General features: G+C 41.6%; 1 protein-coding gene across 7 annotated transcripts in view; it reads left to right on the plus strand.

The window, feature by feature from the left end:
• KIAA1210 (KIAA1210 ortholog) overlaps nucleotides 1-18,263 on the plus strand; it is a 46,950-nt gene that overhangs the window by 20,143 nt on the left and 8,544 nt on the right. For 6 of the 7 annotated variants that reach the window (XM_015860774.2, XM_015860768.2, XM_015860773.2 and 3 more), the window contains exons 2-9: nucleotides 3,120-3,196; nucleotides 7,063-7,231; nucleotides 9,371-9,500; nucleotides 11,998-12,156; nucleotides 12,958-13,023; nucleotides 14,921-15,130; nucleotides 15,670-15,772; nucleotides 16,553-18,133. In XM_015860774.2, coding sequence (XP_015716260.1) covers nucleotides 3,130-3,196; nucleotides 7,063-7,231; nucleotides 9,371-9,500; nucleotides 11,998-12,156; nucleotides 12,958-13,023; nucleotides 14,921-15,130; nucleotides 15,670-15,772; nucleotides 16,553-18,133 — 2,485 coding nt within the window. In that variant the 5' untranslated portion in view covers nucleotides 3,120-3,129. The remainder of the gene's footprint in view (nucleotides 1-3,119; nucleotides 3,197-7,062; nucleotides 7,232-9,370; nucleotides 9,501-11,997; nucleotides 12,157-12,957; nucleotides 13,024-14,920; nucleotides 15,131-15,669; nucleotides 15,773-16,552; nucleotides 18,134-18,263) is intronic. The other variant, XM_015860769.2, reaches the window with a different exon arrangement.

The raw sequence follows: 18,263 nt of genomic DNA on the forward strand, positions 1-18,263 counted from the left end.
CAAGGGATGTGCAAATGGAACAGAAATCTCATGGGCTCTGGTTTTGCTTTGTGACTGACCCTGACACCCTGTGGGGCTACAAATGTGAAACTGAAGACAGAATTTTGTTGCACTTACTATCAGTGGGTTAACAATTCTACTGATAGTTGGCTTGTAGGGTTCCCAGGGAAGAAGCAATCAACCCCATTTTGTCAGAGCAAAGTCCTCTAACGTGCTTTAATTAGAAAAGTAAAAATTTAACCGGTCACCTTTCACTGAAGAACATTCTTGAATACATACCTGTCTTACATTTTGCTCTTTTGTGAGGCCTAGAGCTCAGAAGAGAGCTATGTGCTGCGGGATGATGTGCTTCCTCTGCTTTGCCTTCAGGTGGACTCCTTCTCTGAACCTGTCCCCTCACATCTCCTTGCCAGACAAGACACCAAAAATGCTGTTCCATTCATTTCTCCCAGTATTTCTCTCACCAAAATTCAGTGAGCTTACAGTATTTGTTTAAAACTTTGTCTCATGGGTGGTGCTCTGGGGGAGCGTGCAGGGTGCATGTGGTGCTGATCGAAATGGACATGTGGTATCAATACATCCTGGCCACATGCAGCACCGCGTCTGGCAGATGTCATTAAGGGCTGGCAGTAGTCGATGTCTGAGGGTTCAACCAGTTAATGCCTGTGCACTTACATGGATCGGTATTGATGAGTTTTTGTCCTCTTTTTCTCCATTACATGAATCCCCAGGCTAGGGTTTGTAGCCCAGAAATGATGCTGGCTTTTCTCATGTAAAATAAAACACACTGCCACCAGAATTTGACATCTAAATACCATCTTTCTAATAAGATACCATTTTTTTGACTAATAAAATACCATCTTTCTAATAAGTGCTAACTTTCCTTCAGCTGCATCATCAAGCTTTCAATTATGGAACTTACACTTTCGCTGTAAATATTGTGGTTTTTTCTTGTCATCTAAGTGCTTGTAAATTGTAAAAACCTGTGATGTTTCCCTCACCTCAAGTCACTGTTTGGTTCACTGGAATGATGAGCCAGTGATCAGGTCAGTGATCAGGGTCCTAAGTGAGGGCACTTCTGCAGACAGGCAGTGTGCCCTTGCAATTGACACTTGACCTCCATATGCCCCAGAGAGCTCAGCTATAAAATTGAGTTAGTGCAGGAGCTGATTTGCCCATAAAGAGATTGCCTCGGAGCTGAACTGCCCTGCAATTATAGTTCTACTGGTATAAAAGGTGCACCAAATGGAAATAAATGCTTGCACTTGTAATAAGTGCAGCAGTCAGAGTGTCTGCAGGGACTGATGGAAGCAGCTGAGATGATGGAGTGATTCAAGTAAATGTAGAGCCAGCAAAAACAAACATGGATCTCAAATGTTTTCATTGTATTGAATGGGCATATCAGAAGTTAGGGGTGCAAATGAGCCAAATGTTAGTGCCAGTCATGTGCTGTGAAAATAAGCTCAAGTTTGAGGACTTGCCAATTTGTCCTTGTATATTCACTGAGTGCTTCCTTGGTGCTTTATTTCATATATATTTTCCTTTCCCTAAAAAAAAACTGTAATGTCAATCTGCATGGCATGTAAATCAAGGGGGAATATGGATCCGAATTTCTTCTTAATACAGAGTCTGTATGAGGAGGTCCACAAATGACCATTTGAGTTGAAATGCACAGGAGATGCAGACATTTCCAAGGAGAGATAATAAGACCTGAGGGTAAAATGGAGAAATGTTGGGTGATTATCATTGTCCAAAAGAAAACATCATACAAGTCTTATTTATGGTTGCTTCAAAACTGTCTTCAGTGTATCTTATTTAGAAAAGGTCTGACCAGTCCTGGTCACTGGACTTTCACTGTATTTTTGCAAGGTGAGATGAGATTGTTTGGACCGACAGTGCATTAATGCACTCCTATATTAACTGCTAAAGTTGAACTGAAGTAGAAGAAAGTCACAGCCTATCACCAGTCCCATCGTTTTTATCTGAGGTTCAGTGGGGCTGTCCACGGGCTGGGAGAAGCACCAGCATGACAGATTGGAGGTGTGGCTGATAGAGAAAAAACACAATAGTTTCCTAACTGGCCAAGTAGATACCTAAGCAGTTTAAGTTGGCAGTAGTACACTGCCTTGAAGTGGAAAATGGTCTGACCACACAGAAAAATGGGCAGGATTTGTTTTGGGTGTATTTTCAGTTGTTTGTAAAGATTTCTTACTCTTAAAGTCCTGCCACAGCAGGTTGGAATTGCTTGCTGTGTAAGGATATCACTTAGGGATCTTCCCCAACAAAGGACAGTATTTATGAGCTGTGTGCGGGACTGTCACGTTGCCATTGTTGCTTGACATTTGTACTGTAACTCTTGCGGTCTGCTGCTTCATTCCTTTGTTTCTGACAGACGCCCATTTAGGAGCCTTGGAAAATACAAAGTGGAGCCAGTTAACATTGAATGATCTTAAAACTAGGCTGAACTTTTGTTTTCATCAGAGAGGAAGATGATGCCATCAGCTAATGTGGTTGATCAATAGCCCGGCTTGCGATAAGGTTTCAAAGCTTGTGGCTAAAAGCTGATTGCACTGGATCCAAAATAAATTTGATCTATTGGTTTCCACAAATGTAGCATAGCCCAGGATGATGCTTCAGTGCTGATGCTTAACTAATTTTAATAATGCTGACAGGCTGCCTGCTGTGAGGGCACTGTAATACGCCAACCCTGGCGGCAGAGCTCTTACTTGAGATGCTTTGTACGTGGAACTGTGCATGGAGCTGTCAGTCTGTAGCAAACAGCATGCATAAAGATTCATGATTCTGGCACTGGGGAGCGTGACAGACCTTGCTGGTCACATTTTCATTAGATGCAAACTTTGATCCTGGATTCTTAACAAGAGAGAGGCGCTGGCACGAAGTGAGGATGCTCTGTTAGTTCTGACTGGAGAAATAAGTGCTAATGAAAAAGAGTTTTGTGGCTGAGATACAAAATAAGTGTGTGAGCCCTGTTTGTGATGGGTGTTTGGGAATGCAGCTTTAGAAAGGATCCAGCCACATTCTTTCTTCGAGTGAGGTGGGATCATAGTCTGCAGGGAAGGTGGACTGAAAATTAACTAATGCCTTAATCTCCATTTCAGTGACTATATCATGGCTACGGGGCCAACAGATGTCATACAGTCACCTGAACCAGGGGAGACGGCCGAAGAGTACGCAGGTAAGCAGGAGTTCTCTGGTTGTATAGCTGAATTGGAAGCCAAGGTTTGTTTTCTTCAGGTTAGAGGGCCATCATTAGGAACCTGGTTTACAGTTCTGTTTTAACTTTTTTTCTGTGTGGCTTTGTCAGCTGGCAGTATAATAGGAAGGGCGTTTGATGTGCCCTACTGGAAAGTTTTTTTCTGGCTATTTTCTGGTTCTGCCTTGGATTTTCAGAAAGCAGGACACTGGAGCTTGGAGAGCTGGCTGTTGTATCTGCTGTGACGGATGCTGTAAACCAGCTCTGTCTGTGGGAGCTGAGCTTACGCTCTGGTCTTGGCACAGACAGCCATTTGTTACTTATCTTGTCAACTAGTGGCATGGGCTGATGCAAACAGCCATGAGAGAATAATCTGAAGGAAGGGGAAATACCTTTGTGCCAGAGTGGTCTTAATTAAAGCAAATCCCCTGTGCTAATGTTCACTCTGGTGTTGGGGAGCTAAGCAAATACGAAGAATACCACAAAAGCTGAGGCATTTCAGCAGTGACTATTGTACCACTTGATAGTTTTTTTTTTCCTTTGACTAACATTTCACAACCATCTTTAATGTTTCAGTGTTTCAAAAGTCATCTTGCTTCTTTCTTCAGAAATACATCTACTGCCTACAGAATATTGGTAGTTCTCAGAAGCAAATGGCAAAGGAACTTGTAGTTGAGCCTTGCACGGCAGATGGATAAAGGTGAAGGTGGTGTGATGTTGGATGCTCAGTAGCAACTGGTTTCCTAAATTTGTAATCTAGCTTACCAAATTGACCGCTGTTGTTTGTGATACGCTGGTGACCTTGTGAGAAAACCCACATATGCAGATTTTGTGCCAGTTTGCTGGTGTTCAGGAAATGGATCAAACTCTGATCTTGGTGACAAGGAAGGCAGGAAATCCCTTGCTGTCCTCACTATTAGCTCTAAGAAAAAAAGTAACATTTCTCTCTCCAACTGAACCAACCCTCAAGAAAGTTAGAATAAGCAATTCACTTTCAGGAAGGCTTTTGCTTGTTAGGACAGTAGCCTTTAAATATAACATTTTATTTCTAATGCCTTAAAATGGAATTTTAGCTACTGCAAGCATTCGGAAATGATGAGTCAGTGTCTATCAGTGGGTGAGTGGGGAATAGACAGTTGTCTGAGCTTGGGTTTTCTCGCCCTGTTTTGACTAGATGCTTGTTATGCAACAACGATCTTCCATTTTAAGCAGTAAGATCTTTCTGCATACTATTAGCTGAGCACTCTACCAATTTAGTGATATATTGGCCTTATCACAGTGCACTTAAATGTACATAACTATAAAGGAAATATACCACTGCTGCTAACAGTGTCTGCAACAGGACACTGATATGAACACTATCCTTCTGAATGGTGTCTTCATCAAATGCTCCAGTGCAGAGCAGTCCCATGGTTTTCATCTCTGCACAGCATAAAGTGTTTAGTAGTCATCTTTCTCATGCTGTAATACGGCAATTGCCTATCCTCTGGAGCTGAGAGAAATGTAGCGTTTCTCACACTGAAGCAGCTGAAGATACGCAGCTGAACAGAATGCAGATAAAGAGGAATTACTGCTGGAGGGGTGTGCCCTGACATCAGTAATACATTGGAGTCTCGAGGAGGCACTGAAGTAACCAGTGTGTCTGTGCTGGAGGACTTTGTGTTGTGCACCAGTAACCAAATATTGTCCCATGCCAGCTGAGGTTTACTAATTGGCGGTGGTCTCAGATCCTTTCTATAGTCTCTGTTCTAAAGTTAGTGCCATTTCTGATCTAAAGAAGTGTTTGGACTAGTACCCTGACAGTGTTCTCCTTTGTGGTAGGTCTTAATATCTGTTTCTCTTAGATCTTTCCCTATCCCTTTCCCTTAGATATCTTTAGGATCACTTCTTTTGTTGTTGGTGGTAGGTTTTTTAATTTGTTTTCCAAACATTCACCTGATGCTGCTGGAAATACTAGCATCTAATTGCACTCATCAGTAATACACTGTCCATACCACAGATGGATGCCTGGTACAGGACAGCTCTCCACATCAAGCTGAGTCTGCTGTTCTGCTCTTTGAGGCTTCAGGATGTGCTTGCAGGCATTGCTGGACTGGTAATTTGGGGGCACTGCTTCATGAAAATATTTAATCTTTTGTTTTGCTCATTTAATATAAACCGATTCCCCTTTATCAGATTAGCTGGGAGGATACCATGTAAGTTGTGTAACTGGTGATGTGAATGACTGGTGTTTGTGAAGACTCTAAAGTCTTGATGAACATAGTTGTTCTGTGGGCACAGTGCTCTTCTGATTGCTGTGTGATCCTTCTTCTTTTGCCATCTCTCTCCGGGCCAAGCATGAAATTCACTGAGCTTCATGAGAGTCTTAAATACAAAAGCTTTGGGCTCAGCTCTGCAGTCTGAGGGAGATAATTTATCATGTTTGTTTTCCACAACCTCCTGGTTCACTTACTGCCTGATAAGCAGATTTTGAGATCTTCTGCTGATAAACCCTCCATGGGAGCTCCACATCCCATCATTAGGTGAGCAGGAATCCATTAGCAGTTTTACTGTTTGAAAGATAGCTTGGTCCCAGTGACAGCCCAGCGCAGTGGAAAAGTGAAGTGCAGATCTTCCTTGGCAGCTGCATTCTTGTATTTCGTGATGCATGCTGCTGGCACTGGGCCTGAGAGCCGCGAGGAGATGGGGGAGCAGATCTCAGCATCATTGTTTACTTCTCAAAGTGGCTACTGTGTGGTGTGTGATGCAGCTGTGTGATGGCACAGCTTGAGCCCTGATAAGGCCTGTTGGCAGAAATCCCTACACGTACAGGGCACACGTTGAGAAGGAGCATTGCTGACTAAATCATCACTGGGAGAAGACAATAACTGTGGAAAGAATGCCTTGCTTATTCAGGAATCTTCCAGCTGTGAACATTTATTATGCCAACTTCTGTAAAGTACTAATTGAACAATGAATTTGGCTCTGATACGCAGTGATGTTATTGCTCTGCATATGCATTTATGTCCACCACAAGGGTCTTAGTACAATAGCTTGGCCCAGACCACTCCAAACTGACCCTTCAGTATAAGAGTCAGTGACAAATAAAATGCAGCTCTTGTGCATTGAAAATATAAATAATAATGATAAAATATCGTAGTTTACTCAAAATGAAAGACATCGATTATGTCTCATACAGCTTGTGCTGTTCTTTTTGTATTTCTTTTCACTTTGACAGCGACGTATCTGAAATCAGCTCAATAGATTTGTAACTATGTTCTTAGGGCTGCTTTGTTTAGGGTCCTGTAGGTGAGTGTCTTAGTTTCAGCTTGCTCCACTGACCTTGGAAGAGCTCATTTGAATTTGGGGCAGTGGTTTAATGTGGAAACGGATATTTTGGTTTTAGGGTTTTTAAATTCACTTGCTAGTTTTAATCTCTTTGTGTCCTTACAACACCGAGTAAAGAAAAAGCAGAAATAAACAGGCAAATTAAAGACGTTCAAAGTGAAAGATTTAAAAATATTGCTTTATTAAAACGATACTGGTATGATCTGTGTTATCAGTGTTCAATTGTGGATAGAAAGGTTCTCGACATAAGGTGCATTTTTCATAAACTGGAACCTAAGTAGGCAGCACCATTGTCAGCTGAAGGCCAGTGTTGCTTTATAGGTAACCTGTCTAAGAATGGCAGCTTCACCTTTCACAGGACTCTGGCACTGAATTATTTACAAAGCAGCTGATTAGATCTGAATGGGCAGCTCCTGCTCGTGGCTCTCCATAGGCTTCCTCCAGAATTTAAGAAAAAACTTTCTCCAAGCTAAGCAACACCTCCAACTTCCATCATTTTTTTTCTTTTTCTCATCTTGCAGGCAAGAAAAAATCCAGATTTCAGACTTTCAAGAATTTCTTTGCCAAGAAGAAAAGGAAAGAACCTCCACCTCCCAGGGGGGAGAGTAACTTAAAACCTAGCCAGTCCATCAGGGATGTCAGCATCTATGTGCTCGATGCTAACACACTTCATTCACCGAAGGAGGCCGGGTAAGCTGGCGGGGAAGGAAAATAAATAAATAAAAGCAGACCTCTTGCTGCAATAGGATGAAAGCACAAGTTGGCCCCTTAGGAACAGCCTCCGTCCAAGTTTGTGCAAAACAAGCCCTAATGCTGATGAAGGAATTCCAGGAATTTCCTCTTTCTTTGCTACTAGCTTCAAAAGCCAACATGGAGGAGAGGGGGAGGGCAGCCAGGGGCTGGGGTGATCCAACCCTGTAGACTGTAAAACTGAATACAGCCCAGATTGTTTTGATTGGTATTAGTCTCTGAAATCTGTCCTGGAAGGTCTGATAATCATCAGCTTTACGAGAGGAGAATGACTGAATACTGCAGTGCAGGGAATACATGCCAAGTTGAGTTGCTATTTTTTAACATAAATTGTGCTCTCCGGTTGGGATAAGGGAAAAGAAAGCGTTATGTGTTCTCAGTATGAAAATGCTGCTTAGTTTAACTTTCTTGCACAACCATTTAGGTACAGGGAGCAACAAATGGCTTCTAGTTTTGTGTCAGCCACCGTGAAGTGCTGTGCATATGAGTGAGGTTTGTGTCCAGAACAGTTCTCAGGTCCCAGAGCGGAGTCAGTTCAGAAAATTGTACTTTTTCACTTAGTTAAATAGAAACTATTAACTTATGCTGTTAATATTGCTTCGCCTATAACCATAGACCATCTATGCTACAACACTTACATTGCTTGGCTTTATTTCTGGAATAGGACAACCCTCTGAACGTGGTTAAGTCTCTCACCAGGGATGTCATGGGTCAGTATCTTGCAGCCTATAACTTGGGTGCTTTCCTCTCCTTCCATGTGAACTACTCAGGCCTCACTTTGAGTTTCTTAGGCCTTGGATTGTGGAGCTATGGGCTGGAATGACCAAGTGCGATAGTACACTGGCCACTTCCCATAGTTTACAGTGTGTTGTTGGAGAGAACATTGGATGCATAAGATAGTGTGAGATTCATGAAATCAGCGCTGCTGCCAAATGCACTTTATCATCAAATAAGATATTAGGTGCAGCTGGACACTACTGGTTTCTCCTGGTAGAATAACTTACGGATATTACTTTCTTACAGGTCCTTGCACCTCCTTGTCCTACCATTCTCCCATCTCTCTGTTATACTTATGCAACTGCATCATTAAAACAATTTGGGTTTAAGGAAACAATGATTTATTTCTTTCATTTGTTAGCATTATATTAACAGAGTAAGTTACTGGCTATACAACCCCTCTTTAGGGCAGAGGAAATTGTAGTGTTGCAGTGACTCAGCTAACCTGGTCCCAAAGGTTTAGGAATGGCTGGAGGGATCTGCCTTAAAGTCAACTGTCTGCTCCAGAGACTGTGTGAGAACACTTTTCTCTTGCCCTTCTCCAAGTCCAGATGCTCTCTTTCTCAGCCCTATTCTCCCTACTCTCCAGTCATTTAAAACTGTTTAGTAAGAGATCAAGAAGTGTTGGACAAATATCCTTAGGCATAGCAGCTTCGGGGATGCTGCACATGAATGAGTTGAGCTTTTACACAAGGAAAGCAGTGCCGGAAGTAGAGTAGCTGAAACATCAAAGGGTTTAACTAACAGTGTGTCTTTTACTTCAGTGCAAATAAAAATACACTTCCCGGAGTCACACACATATGTTTGCACTTAAAAGACTCGTCTGTATGAAATCTGCAGTTAACTCTACATATATTTCATCCAATGTTCTTTTTGCTGCTGCCAGACAAAAATACAGTAATTCTCTTGCAAATGCAAGTAGAATCATTGAATCATCTAGGTTGGAAAAGACTTTCAAGATCTTCAAGTCCAATTGTTATGATACATATACAGAGAGAAAGAACTGAATGTCATCATCACCTGATTGATCATCCTTGACTCCCTCTCTAACCCACAAAGACTAGGCTGTGTGTTCAAGGCTGATGTTGCTCACATCCTAAAATAGACACTTGCATTCAATTCCATCCTAGAAAGTTCTTCCTCTTCCCTCCTGGGTGTAGAAGGAGCTAGCAGTGACCACCTTGGACAGTTAGCTTGCAGTTGAGTGAGATGCGTTTCACTCCCTTTTCTTTAAGATTACCATGCAAGGAAAAGTATTGGAGAGCTGTACCTATGGCATTAACCGCTTTTCCTTCCTTCTAGGCCCAAAGGAAACATGGGAAACAAAGCCTTGTCCCATGACAGTGTCTTCATTTTTGAGTCGGTATCAGGAAGTGCAGCAGGTGACACGTCATCTCAGGAATGCATACCTGGAAAAGTGAAAACTTTGCAGGTGAGAACATCTTTCTCTCATTCATGGTGCTGCCTTCTATTAATTGTCTCCTAGGAAACTCTGTTGCTTGTTGCCTCTGCTGCGTATCTTTGTTGACTGAAGCATCCAAAGCAGAATTGCTACATTTGGATCTGTTCTGCTTGTTGGAAGCTGCATCTTTGAACAGTCATGGAGTTTTCAGCCTTGTCCAGGTCCCATACTGTGCAATTGATGTGTGTCCGAGAGTCTGTGAACTGAATCTTTCTTTAATGAGTAAGTCTTCTTCCAATGGAATTCCAATTCTTCATAGTTGCTTCTTTTGGGTTAAGGCCACTTATCTGTCATGCAGAGCATCCCTTTATCTATTATTATTTTTTACAAAAGGTGTTTTTTGGAGTTTTTGGACTTTTATTTATTTATTTATTTTCAATTCTGGCTGAATTTTTTTTTTCCCCACAGTACATGTTAGCACCAAGAGCTGCGCAAGTGTGTGGGATGATGGATATGTCAGGTCATTATTAACAACAGCTTTATTTATATCATTATTCTTCCGTTCTCTGCCAGCAGAGGATACTGTATTCTGCTAGGTCATTTCCTTCTCCCAAAGCACATACCGATCCCTCCTTGACAGCTCCCTTATCAACTGTTGACTGCACTAATTGCATTCAAATAGTTATCCAGCTCAGAGCACTGAGATAAAAGTTTAAGGTTTTTCCAGTGACCAAAACAAATTGTTGATATGGCAGCCAAAGGCCATTGAAATTCTTCCTTGGCCCAGTGTGAGATTCATGTTGCAAAACACAATTGCAACATGTGTTAAGAAACAGAAGATGCACAGGGAGACTTGTTCTTCTGTGAGACTGCAAAATAAGCCAACCTTCAATTCAGGGTATTTTCTGCATAACAATAGGAGCAGCAGGTAAGGTCATGTATGTGTATGATAGAACTTCACTGAGGGAAAAAAAGCTCTTCACACTATCTCCAGCTCCCTGTGCCCTCTCCTCATCCACATGTCATCCTGCATCATAACTTAATACTGCCAGCACTATTTCCATAGCCTTAAAAGACAGCTTGGCTTTCAGATAAAAAGCCAATCGCTAACAAAATATTTTTATATTATCGCTAACAGATATTTTCTTAGCAGTGTAGATTTAACTTCTACTAGTAGAAGAAAGACTGCAAATTCAGACTTCCTCACCTACCACTTTACTGTCTGCATGCAATAAATTTAGTAACTCAGAATTGGGAAGTTGTGAAGAGAGAGGAGAATAACATTGACCGTGTGTTCCTTCCCATTAAATGCACAAATATGTTGTACGTCATATTTTTTTTCCCATATAATACAATCTTTGTGCTGTTCGTTGTCATTCCTGATTGTGCTTATTTGACTGATGAGGGTAAGAGGGAAGGAAAGCCATTTAAATCGGGGGCCTGGAGATTGAGGATGGCACTGTGCTCCCCTGTGTAACTGCTTGTGCTATAGGAGTTATATTCCAAATGAATCCCACCAAATGACAGCTGCTTAATTCTGTTTTAAAGCATAACTTTCAGTGTAGAATTTCCAAAGTTAGCTCAATAAGCAAAGAACCAGAATAAAAAGAGGTCTGCATGTTTATCCTGAGGATATTCAAGTGAGGTCTTTTTAGCTGAAGCACAAAAATGCTGTTCAGACCTCAACTGTATTCCAGGTTTGACATAGTCAAAATACTTAAGCCAAGAGTTTTAGTGATGGTGCTTCCTGAGTTTGGAGCTTTTTCAGTTTGAGGGAACATCTGGCTCCTTGTGAGGTTATGGACTTTGTTTTCTTTTTTAGGGTCAGGGTCTGCCAGAGCGTTCTTTTGTGCAGGCTTGGAAAAGAATCTTCATACTCTTTTACAAACTAAGTTGCTTCTGCCTGTTGTTATCATTCTTGCTGTAGACAGAACCAGAACATGATGCTGGGGCAAATGAACAAGGAGCTTGTTAGAGTGGATCAGAAATTGAATAAAGTTCTGTTTCTGTAAGAAGTGGGTCCCACTGATTTGTGCAGCAGAGGATGGTGACAAGCTGATGGGATTTGGAAGGGCTTTGGGAAAAAGAGTTGTCCTCATAAGCCTGGGGATGGGGACTGCTGGCTCACAGTACTCTGTGGGACTATTCGGGTGTCCTGGCACATGTCACATTTAGAGAATGTTTAAACCTAAGATAAAAGTTTAAATCTAAACTTAGTTATACTGCTGTGCATTTTCTTGCCTGGTTAAATGTGTCTTGGATGACTTAGTGAATAAAACTGATTTTTATGTTAGTTTTACATGGAAGTCTGTTCTAACTATGGGTCCTTGATGGATATAATTAAATAAAATTTAATTAATGTTTCTTCTTCTTTTTTTTTTTTTTTTTTTTCCTTCTTTGAATACCTTGTTCCTTCAAATATTTTTATTAAATAAAAGACTCCTCATGTCTAATAGGAGCAACTGGGATAAAAGTTTCCAAAATGCAGATAATGCCATTGAAAGTCTATACTGTTCTTTAACCACAGCTTCAGCTGCAGCAAAACATCAGGCTTGGATCTCCTCCACTTGTTATCACTGGAAAGAAAACGGAAGATGCCGGCACAGTTTCGGAGGATGATGGATTGCCCAGAAGCCCTCCTGACATTTCAACCCTTCATGAAGTTCTGACCGATTCACCAAGCAAGGTACAGTTACATCACTTTAGTGACCTTCTGCACTGAAAAAATTGCCACTGTTTGAGGAAGGCAAAGGCCTTTTTGTTCACTTGTGATAAAACCTCTGTGCCCACAAAGCTGTGTTTTGATGCCATTTTGCATTGTTTATTTTATGCAATCCTATGGTATTTAGATGTGGTGTTTGTGTAAAACACCACTGGAGTCATTCATTTCAGGCACACATGTGAATGAGGAATGAGCATAATTCTTTGGTTCATTGAAGTCTGTTTGCAGTAATGAACTGCCTGGTGGTTTAAGGGCAATATTAATTGAATTGACAGGCAAGTTAGAATCCCATGAGTCTGATGAGAATAGGTGCTGATGGGACTCTAAGAGAGACTTGGAATTATCTTTCTCATGAATAGCCTTTCTACAGCAGATGCATGATTTTGGATTAGAGTGAGTATGCAAGCATTTATCAATTCAAAGTTCTTAAAACAGTAAGCCAAAAACAAAAATAACTTTAAAATGTGTTGGTTCAATTCCTCATTAAAGTGCATGTTGCCCTGTTGCATATACACCCAGCAGAGCATTTTGTTTCTTTGAAATCAACCTTTAAGACATATTCTGTAGCAGGATAAAGTTCCTCTACCTTATGTCTGGTATCCAGTGAAAAAATGAGAGGTATTCTGTGAGGCAGGGACTTTGCAGTCACCCTTCCTATAACTTTCCTCTTGTATTTTTTCATAATTTTAATGCTACGTACCCAGTCCCAGGTAATTCGTTGTGATCCTTCCCTTGACTTATCCTCTTCCTTATTTTATCCCACAGTCCTCCAACCCTGTTCAGCGTCATAGCTCTTTGAGTTTAGGCGGGACAGACAGTGAAGATGAACAGGTAAATAGCTACTCTTCCTGCTAATGAACTTTCCTGAGATACACACTCTCAAACGCTTAGTGCCAGCCCACTGCTGAGGAAACTCCCATTCTCTCCTTCTCCAGCCTTTGAAAAGGGAGAGAGAAACCAGCTCAGTTTGCCTGCCCACGGTTGAGACCAGGTGCTTTCCTGCATAGTCATCCCTAGATCCTTTTCTTTAGGAATGGAAAGATGAAGTAATGATTCCTACCTCTGGTCAGACACCTCTAGAGCCCAAACTGATCTGAGTAACTTAGGTTGCCATTACTTTCTAATAACTTACCTTATTTATTGTTACTTCCATGTCTCTTTTGTTAATTAGATCCTGTGTTACACTTTTACTAAAATACTCTGTTTTGTAAGCCTGTGCTGTTTATTCCTTACAATGCAAAAAAACCTTTTCTTTCCAACACTGCAGTTTCAGAACTATTTTGGTCTTTCAGCCTCATCCCCGATGAGAAAGAAAGGTGGGAATTGAAGGAAATGCATGTAATGTCTTGTATGTCGTAATGTCAAAATGTAATCTACACACAATGCGGTGGTTTCCATTTTGCTGTTGCCCTGATTTTGATGCAGAGGATAGTTACTGAACATCTTCACCCTCTGTTATGTTACTGGGCCTTTCAAGAGCATCACGCTGTGTGAAAAAACCTTATTTGTCACTGGTGTCAGTTCTTGGAGGCTTCTGCATTTATAAATGCCCACTTTCTGGTTTACTGGGGATAAATCAGGCTGTCAAAGCCAGCCTTTGCAGAGACATTGACCAGCACTGATGCTGCTTTGCCAGAGAGACTTTACAGAAATCTAACTTCCTTGGTGGTATCTTCATCCTGGTGTAAATAAAACCAAAGCAGGGACTCCATTTCTGTGTCGGGAACAATTTTTTGGCACAAACGCTCTGTAGGAAATGAGCCTCCCATCACTGCAGACCTATGATGGCATAAAGAATTAGGAAATAAGCTTTAGTTGCTTCAAATACAGAACAACGTACTTAGTTTTTGTAGCTCAGTTGCTAAGATGCTTTCATTATCTTCAGAACTTTATCAGCATATGTATGCTTTAAATTCCATGCACTATCTCAGGCTTAAACCAAACCAAAATTGGAATGCCAAGCCCATGGCTGTTTCACCTGCTTTTGTGGCCAAAGCCAAAGTGGAGAGTGTGTTAGACTGAATCAGACTTGTTGGGCATGTGTGACATTTTGCAGGGCTGCATTTCAAATCAGTATTTAGGGGTTTCTCTGTAAGCACTTCTGTAAACACTGTATTTTGATCATTTAATCTAAGGTTGCTGCTGTTTAGTTCCCCAGTGCAGCGCTGGTATGAGGACGAGGTCCGGGTCACTGTCTGGGAGATGGTTCTGGGAGACGTGTTGGAGAGAAGCGTTGGTTTTTATTCTGGGAGAGTGATATTAAGAGCAAAGTGGTTGTGGTAACTTTCTCGGAATTAGAAAGAATGAGGAGAAAATACCCATACTATTGTGGCTTTTTAATAATACATTCCTGTATTGTGTCTCATTATCTGGAAGAAAAGGCAGCTATAAAAACTGCACCAGTGTCTCCTGCTGGTGCATGTATATATTGCAAATGACTTCTCAGATAGACAGTAAATGGGAAGGGGCAGCTGAGGCACTTGCAATGAGCATTTCTTGCTTCTGTGTATTATACTTCTGTGAACATGCAGAACTGAGGAATCTCTATGAAGAAACTGCATTAGGTGTGCATAGATATCAGATGTGCATTAGACATTAAAGTAAGGATTTATGTCCAAACATACAACCATTTCAGGCTTCTGAAACAGAGTAAGCTAGCAATGGAATTACATTTCAGAGCTGAGGGGAGGGTGAGCAAATCTTACAGTGCCATGTCTGTGTTTTACAGATACCTTCTGGAGCTTCCTCTAGGCCCATTAGTCCTTCAGCCTCTGCTGCTCTCGGGGCTGCAGGCTCACGGGGCAGCAGCTCCCTTCCCATTGACTTCACTATCCCTGCCAGCCCCATCAGCTGCCTGGACACCTCTGCTGCCCGGCACCGCATTGCCATCAACCCCCGGAAACAAAAGGGCTTTATCAGCAAGAGCCAGCAAAGCCAGGTGAGTCTCCTCTGGAAAAGGATTGCCATGCAGAAAGAACATGCTCACCTTCCTTTACTTTTTCCTTTCTGGAAATAGATGGGAAACCACATACTTTTCAACACCCCATTCCTTCAGTGTAATAGGGGCTGAATAAAAGCACAACTTTTTTTTTTTTTTTTTCATTATTCAGTCGAAAAAAAAAGGTTGCATGTTACACTTCATTTGTAAAAACATCCCTATTGTTTCTAAAGCTTGTTTTCAGTTTTAAAGGAGCCCAGGCCTATTTCTACAAACTATTTCATATTATCTGTGGTGTATGCCAAAGGAAGGGCCTTAGGAAGGTTTGTGCCTTTGGAGGGATTCTAGAGACAGCTTAAAACGTGAATGATTTCAGGCTTCTTAACTGGAATAGCACATTACCCACAGTGTTGGTAAATTACAGAAGACAGGTTTTGTTTCTAAATGTTTTGTGTATTCAAAAACATGTGTGAGTGTGTATAAAGTACAGTTTTTGTGCATTATCCTTTTAATTAAAACATCTTTCTGCTCTTCATTAGGTGGAACACACAGAGAAAGAAGCGTGCTTCCCTGCAACTCCAGAGAAGAAGGGAAATCCAACAGAATTATTTGAGAGCAACCAGCATAAAAGCAATTGGGAAGGTAATGCAAACTTGTGACTTTCCAAAGCAATGGATTGAACTCTACTATAGTAGACTGACATGACCTACTTGGCTTCAATCCAGGCACCTTCTTGGTTTTATACTTTAAAACCAGTCCTGGCTGCTGAAGTGTAATGGTGACATCACATTCTCCAGTCAAACTGTAGTGCTGAAATGGTGATCTTTGAGGACAGCATTAAGAAATAAGTGAGGTGAATGTAGCAGGTTCAGAAGTACCAGTGCTACACAGCTGGTTAAGACACATTGGCTGGGGATGAGCTCCCTGAAACTCAGAAGCAAACAACCTCAGCATTGCTCCAACACCAGCCATTCTGTGATGCCATGATTCTGTGATTCTGTAATTGTATGTTATGTGTGTAAGGTGATGTTAATTGGCTTGTTTACCAGACTTCCTCTCCTGCTTCCCCTCTTATCATTTGAATAACAGCTAAGTACCCGTGGTAAAACAGCTGTAATCTAGCTTGTAAAAACAACTGAAATTTCTACAAAATAATACATATGTTTTTACTTAGCACTATAAATCCCTTACAAATAGGGATGTGCATGGAAAGGAGCTAGACAGCCAGTGATTAGGTACAGCTTAAGCAGACAACACTCGTTGAACTTTATTCTAAAACATGTTTTTAACAGCCGTTTTTCTCAGATAATAGAAGCCAAACATGGGGAAATACTGCTAAATGATTGCATATCTGGTATGAATTACTAATATAGATGGTGCTTGAACCTTGAAGTGCACACTCTTCTCTTTTGTTTGATACAGGCTTATCAGCCCATGTGGAACATAATGCAAAGGGAGGTGGTTCTAAGGAGACACCAAGTGTAAAATATCCTGCTGATGCTGACCCTGACTCCTGCAGTTCCACACTTGTTGCAGAAGACTCTTGTACTCTGCTGCAAGAAGATGCGTGCCTTCCAGATATGGACCATCGATGTAATGCAGCCACATCCCTTCTGAAACCTGAGTCTCCTCCAGTGAGCCTGGGGGAACAGCACAGTGCTGCAGTGCCACACTGTTCAGATGAGGCTGCTGGGGAACTGAAATTACATCAGCAAAATACCAATATGGAAGTATGTGCACTTCCAAAATCTCAGCAGATTGAAGCAGGAGCTGTTGTGCTTCCAGGTGTACTAGCAGCTGACTCATGTAGCAGTGGCATGGAAATGGAGAGTGTAAATGTATTGGCATATGGTGCACAAAGGTCCCCAGCAAAATCTGTGGACCAGAATGCCAAAGACCAGGAAAAGGAGGGTACACTATTTATTGGCAAAGTAGAAGCTTCTCTGGGTACTAATGAGAGCTGTTGCAACCAGTCTGTCTTAGATACCGCTCTGAGCACTTCACAGGTTGCTGTAGCTGATTCAGAGTCTTCTTCTGATGCCAAGACGGTGGCTGTTTTGAAGTCTGAAAACAGCTCAGCAACAAAAAATGACAATGAAACTTGTGCAAATAAGGAATTTCAGCCATCCAAAGGCAACGCAGGAAAAAAAATAGACACTGCTGTGTCTGTGTTAGAAGCAGGTTGTGTGCTACCTCCCAGCAAATTAGATGTATGCTTTACAGCAGAAATACCTTGTCCTGTTTCAAAGGATAACCACGTCAGTCAGCAAACCTGCACATCATACGCTTTTGAAAAACTTTCCATTGAAAGTCTGGCCTCTTCAAGTGTGGCTGGATTGACATGCAATGTCTCTTCTAATGATGACTGTAAGGAGTTCCAGGTAAGCAGCGCAGTTTCTCACAGGAAATCAGAGAAAGACAGTCAGTCCTCAGAAGCAAATACACAGAGCCTGCTAAAGACTGCTGCTGCGAAACCAGTTAGGTTTACCATTGCACCTGCATGGCAAAGATCTCTCTCGGGGGGTTCAAATTCAAAAGAAGATTCCTATACCAGAAGTTCCCCAACCTCCCCTATAAGACCGGAATTATTTGAAGGAATAACAAAAGAACATGCAGTCCAGGATTCAATGAAAAACAACTGCAGCAGATTTGATCGAGATTATAAGGATGGTGATTTGCATTTGAATTCTTCTCTGGATTGGGCTGACCGTGAAGCAAAAAATGTTGAAAATCCGTTTGGGGTCAAACTGAGGAGAACATCTTCTTTACTGAAGTACCAGAGTGAAAGCCGTGCTGAGTCTCTGAAGTTGCTTCCCTCAGCTGCTCTCACTGCTTCTGCAGCTGTCAAGGAGGATCAGAAGCCAGCAGGCGTTGGGAAGCCAGCTCCGAGCCTTCCTGTCAGCACAGCATCATTTTTAAAACAAGCTGATCTAGAAGACAAAAGTCCTCCCAAGACAAGATCAGAAGAAGGGACAAAGAAGCAAAACAGTACTAAACCTTCAGGTATTTATGCTATACTTCTATTCAAACATTGTAGAAGGCAGTGGCCATGTAAGACCTTAGAAAGAATGGCAAACAAAAGATAAAATCCTCTTGAAGAGGACCAAATTCTGCTTTGAGTTTGTTATTACCA

The sequence above is a fragment of the Coturnix japonica genome, chromosome 4 (genome assembly GCF_001577835.2).
Source record: "Coturnix japonica isolate 7356 chromosome 4, Coturnix japonica 2.1, whole genome shotgun sequence".
NCBI classification, from domain to species: Eukaryota; Metazoa; Chordata; class Aves; order Galliformes; family Phasianidae; genus Coturnix; species Coturnix japonica.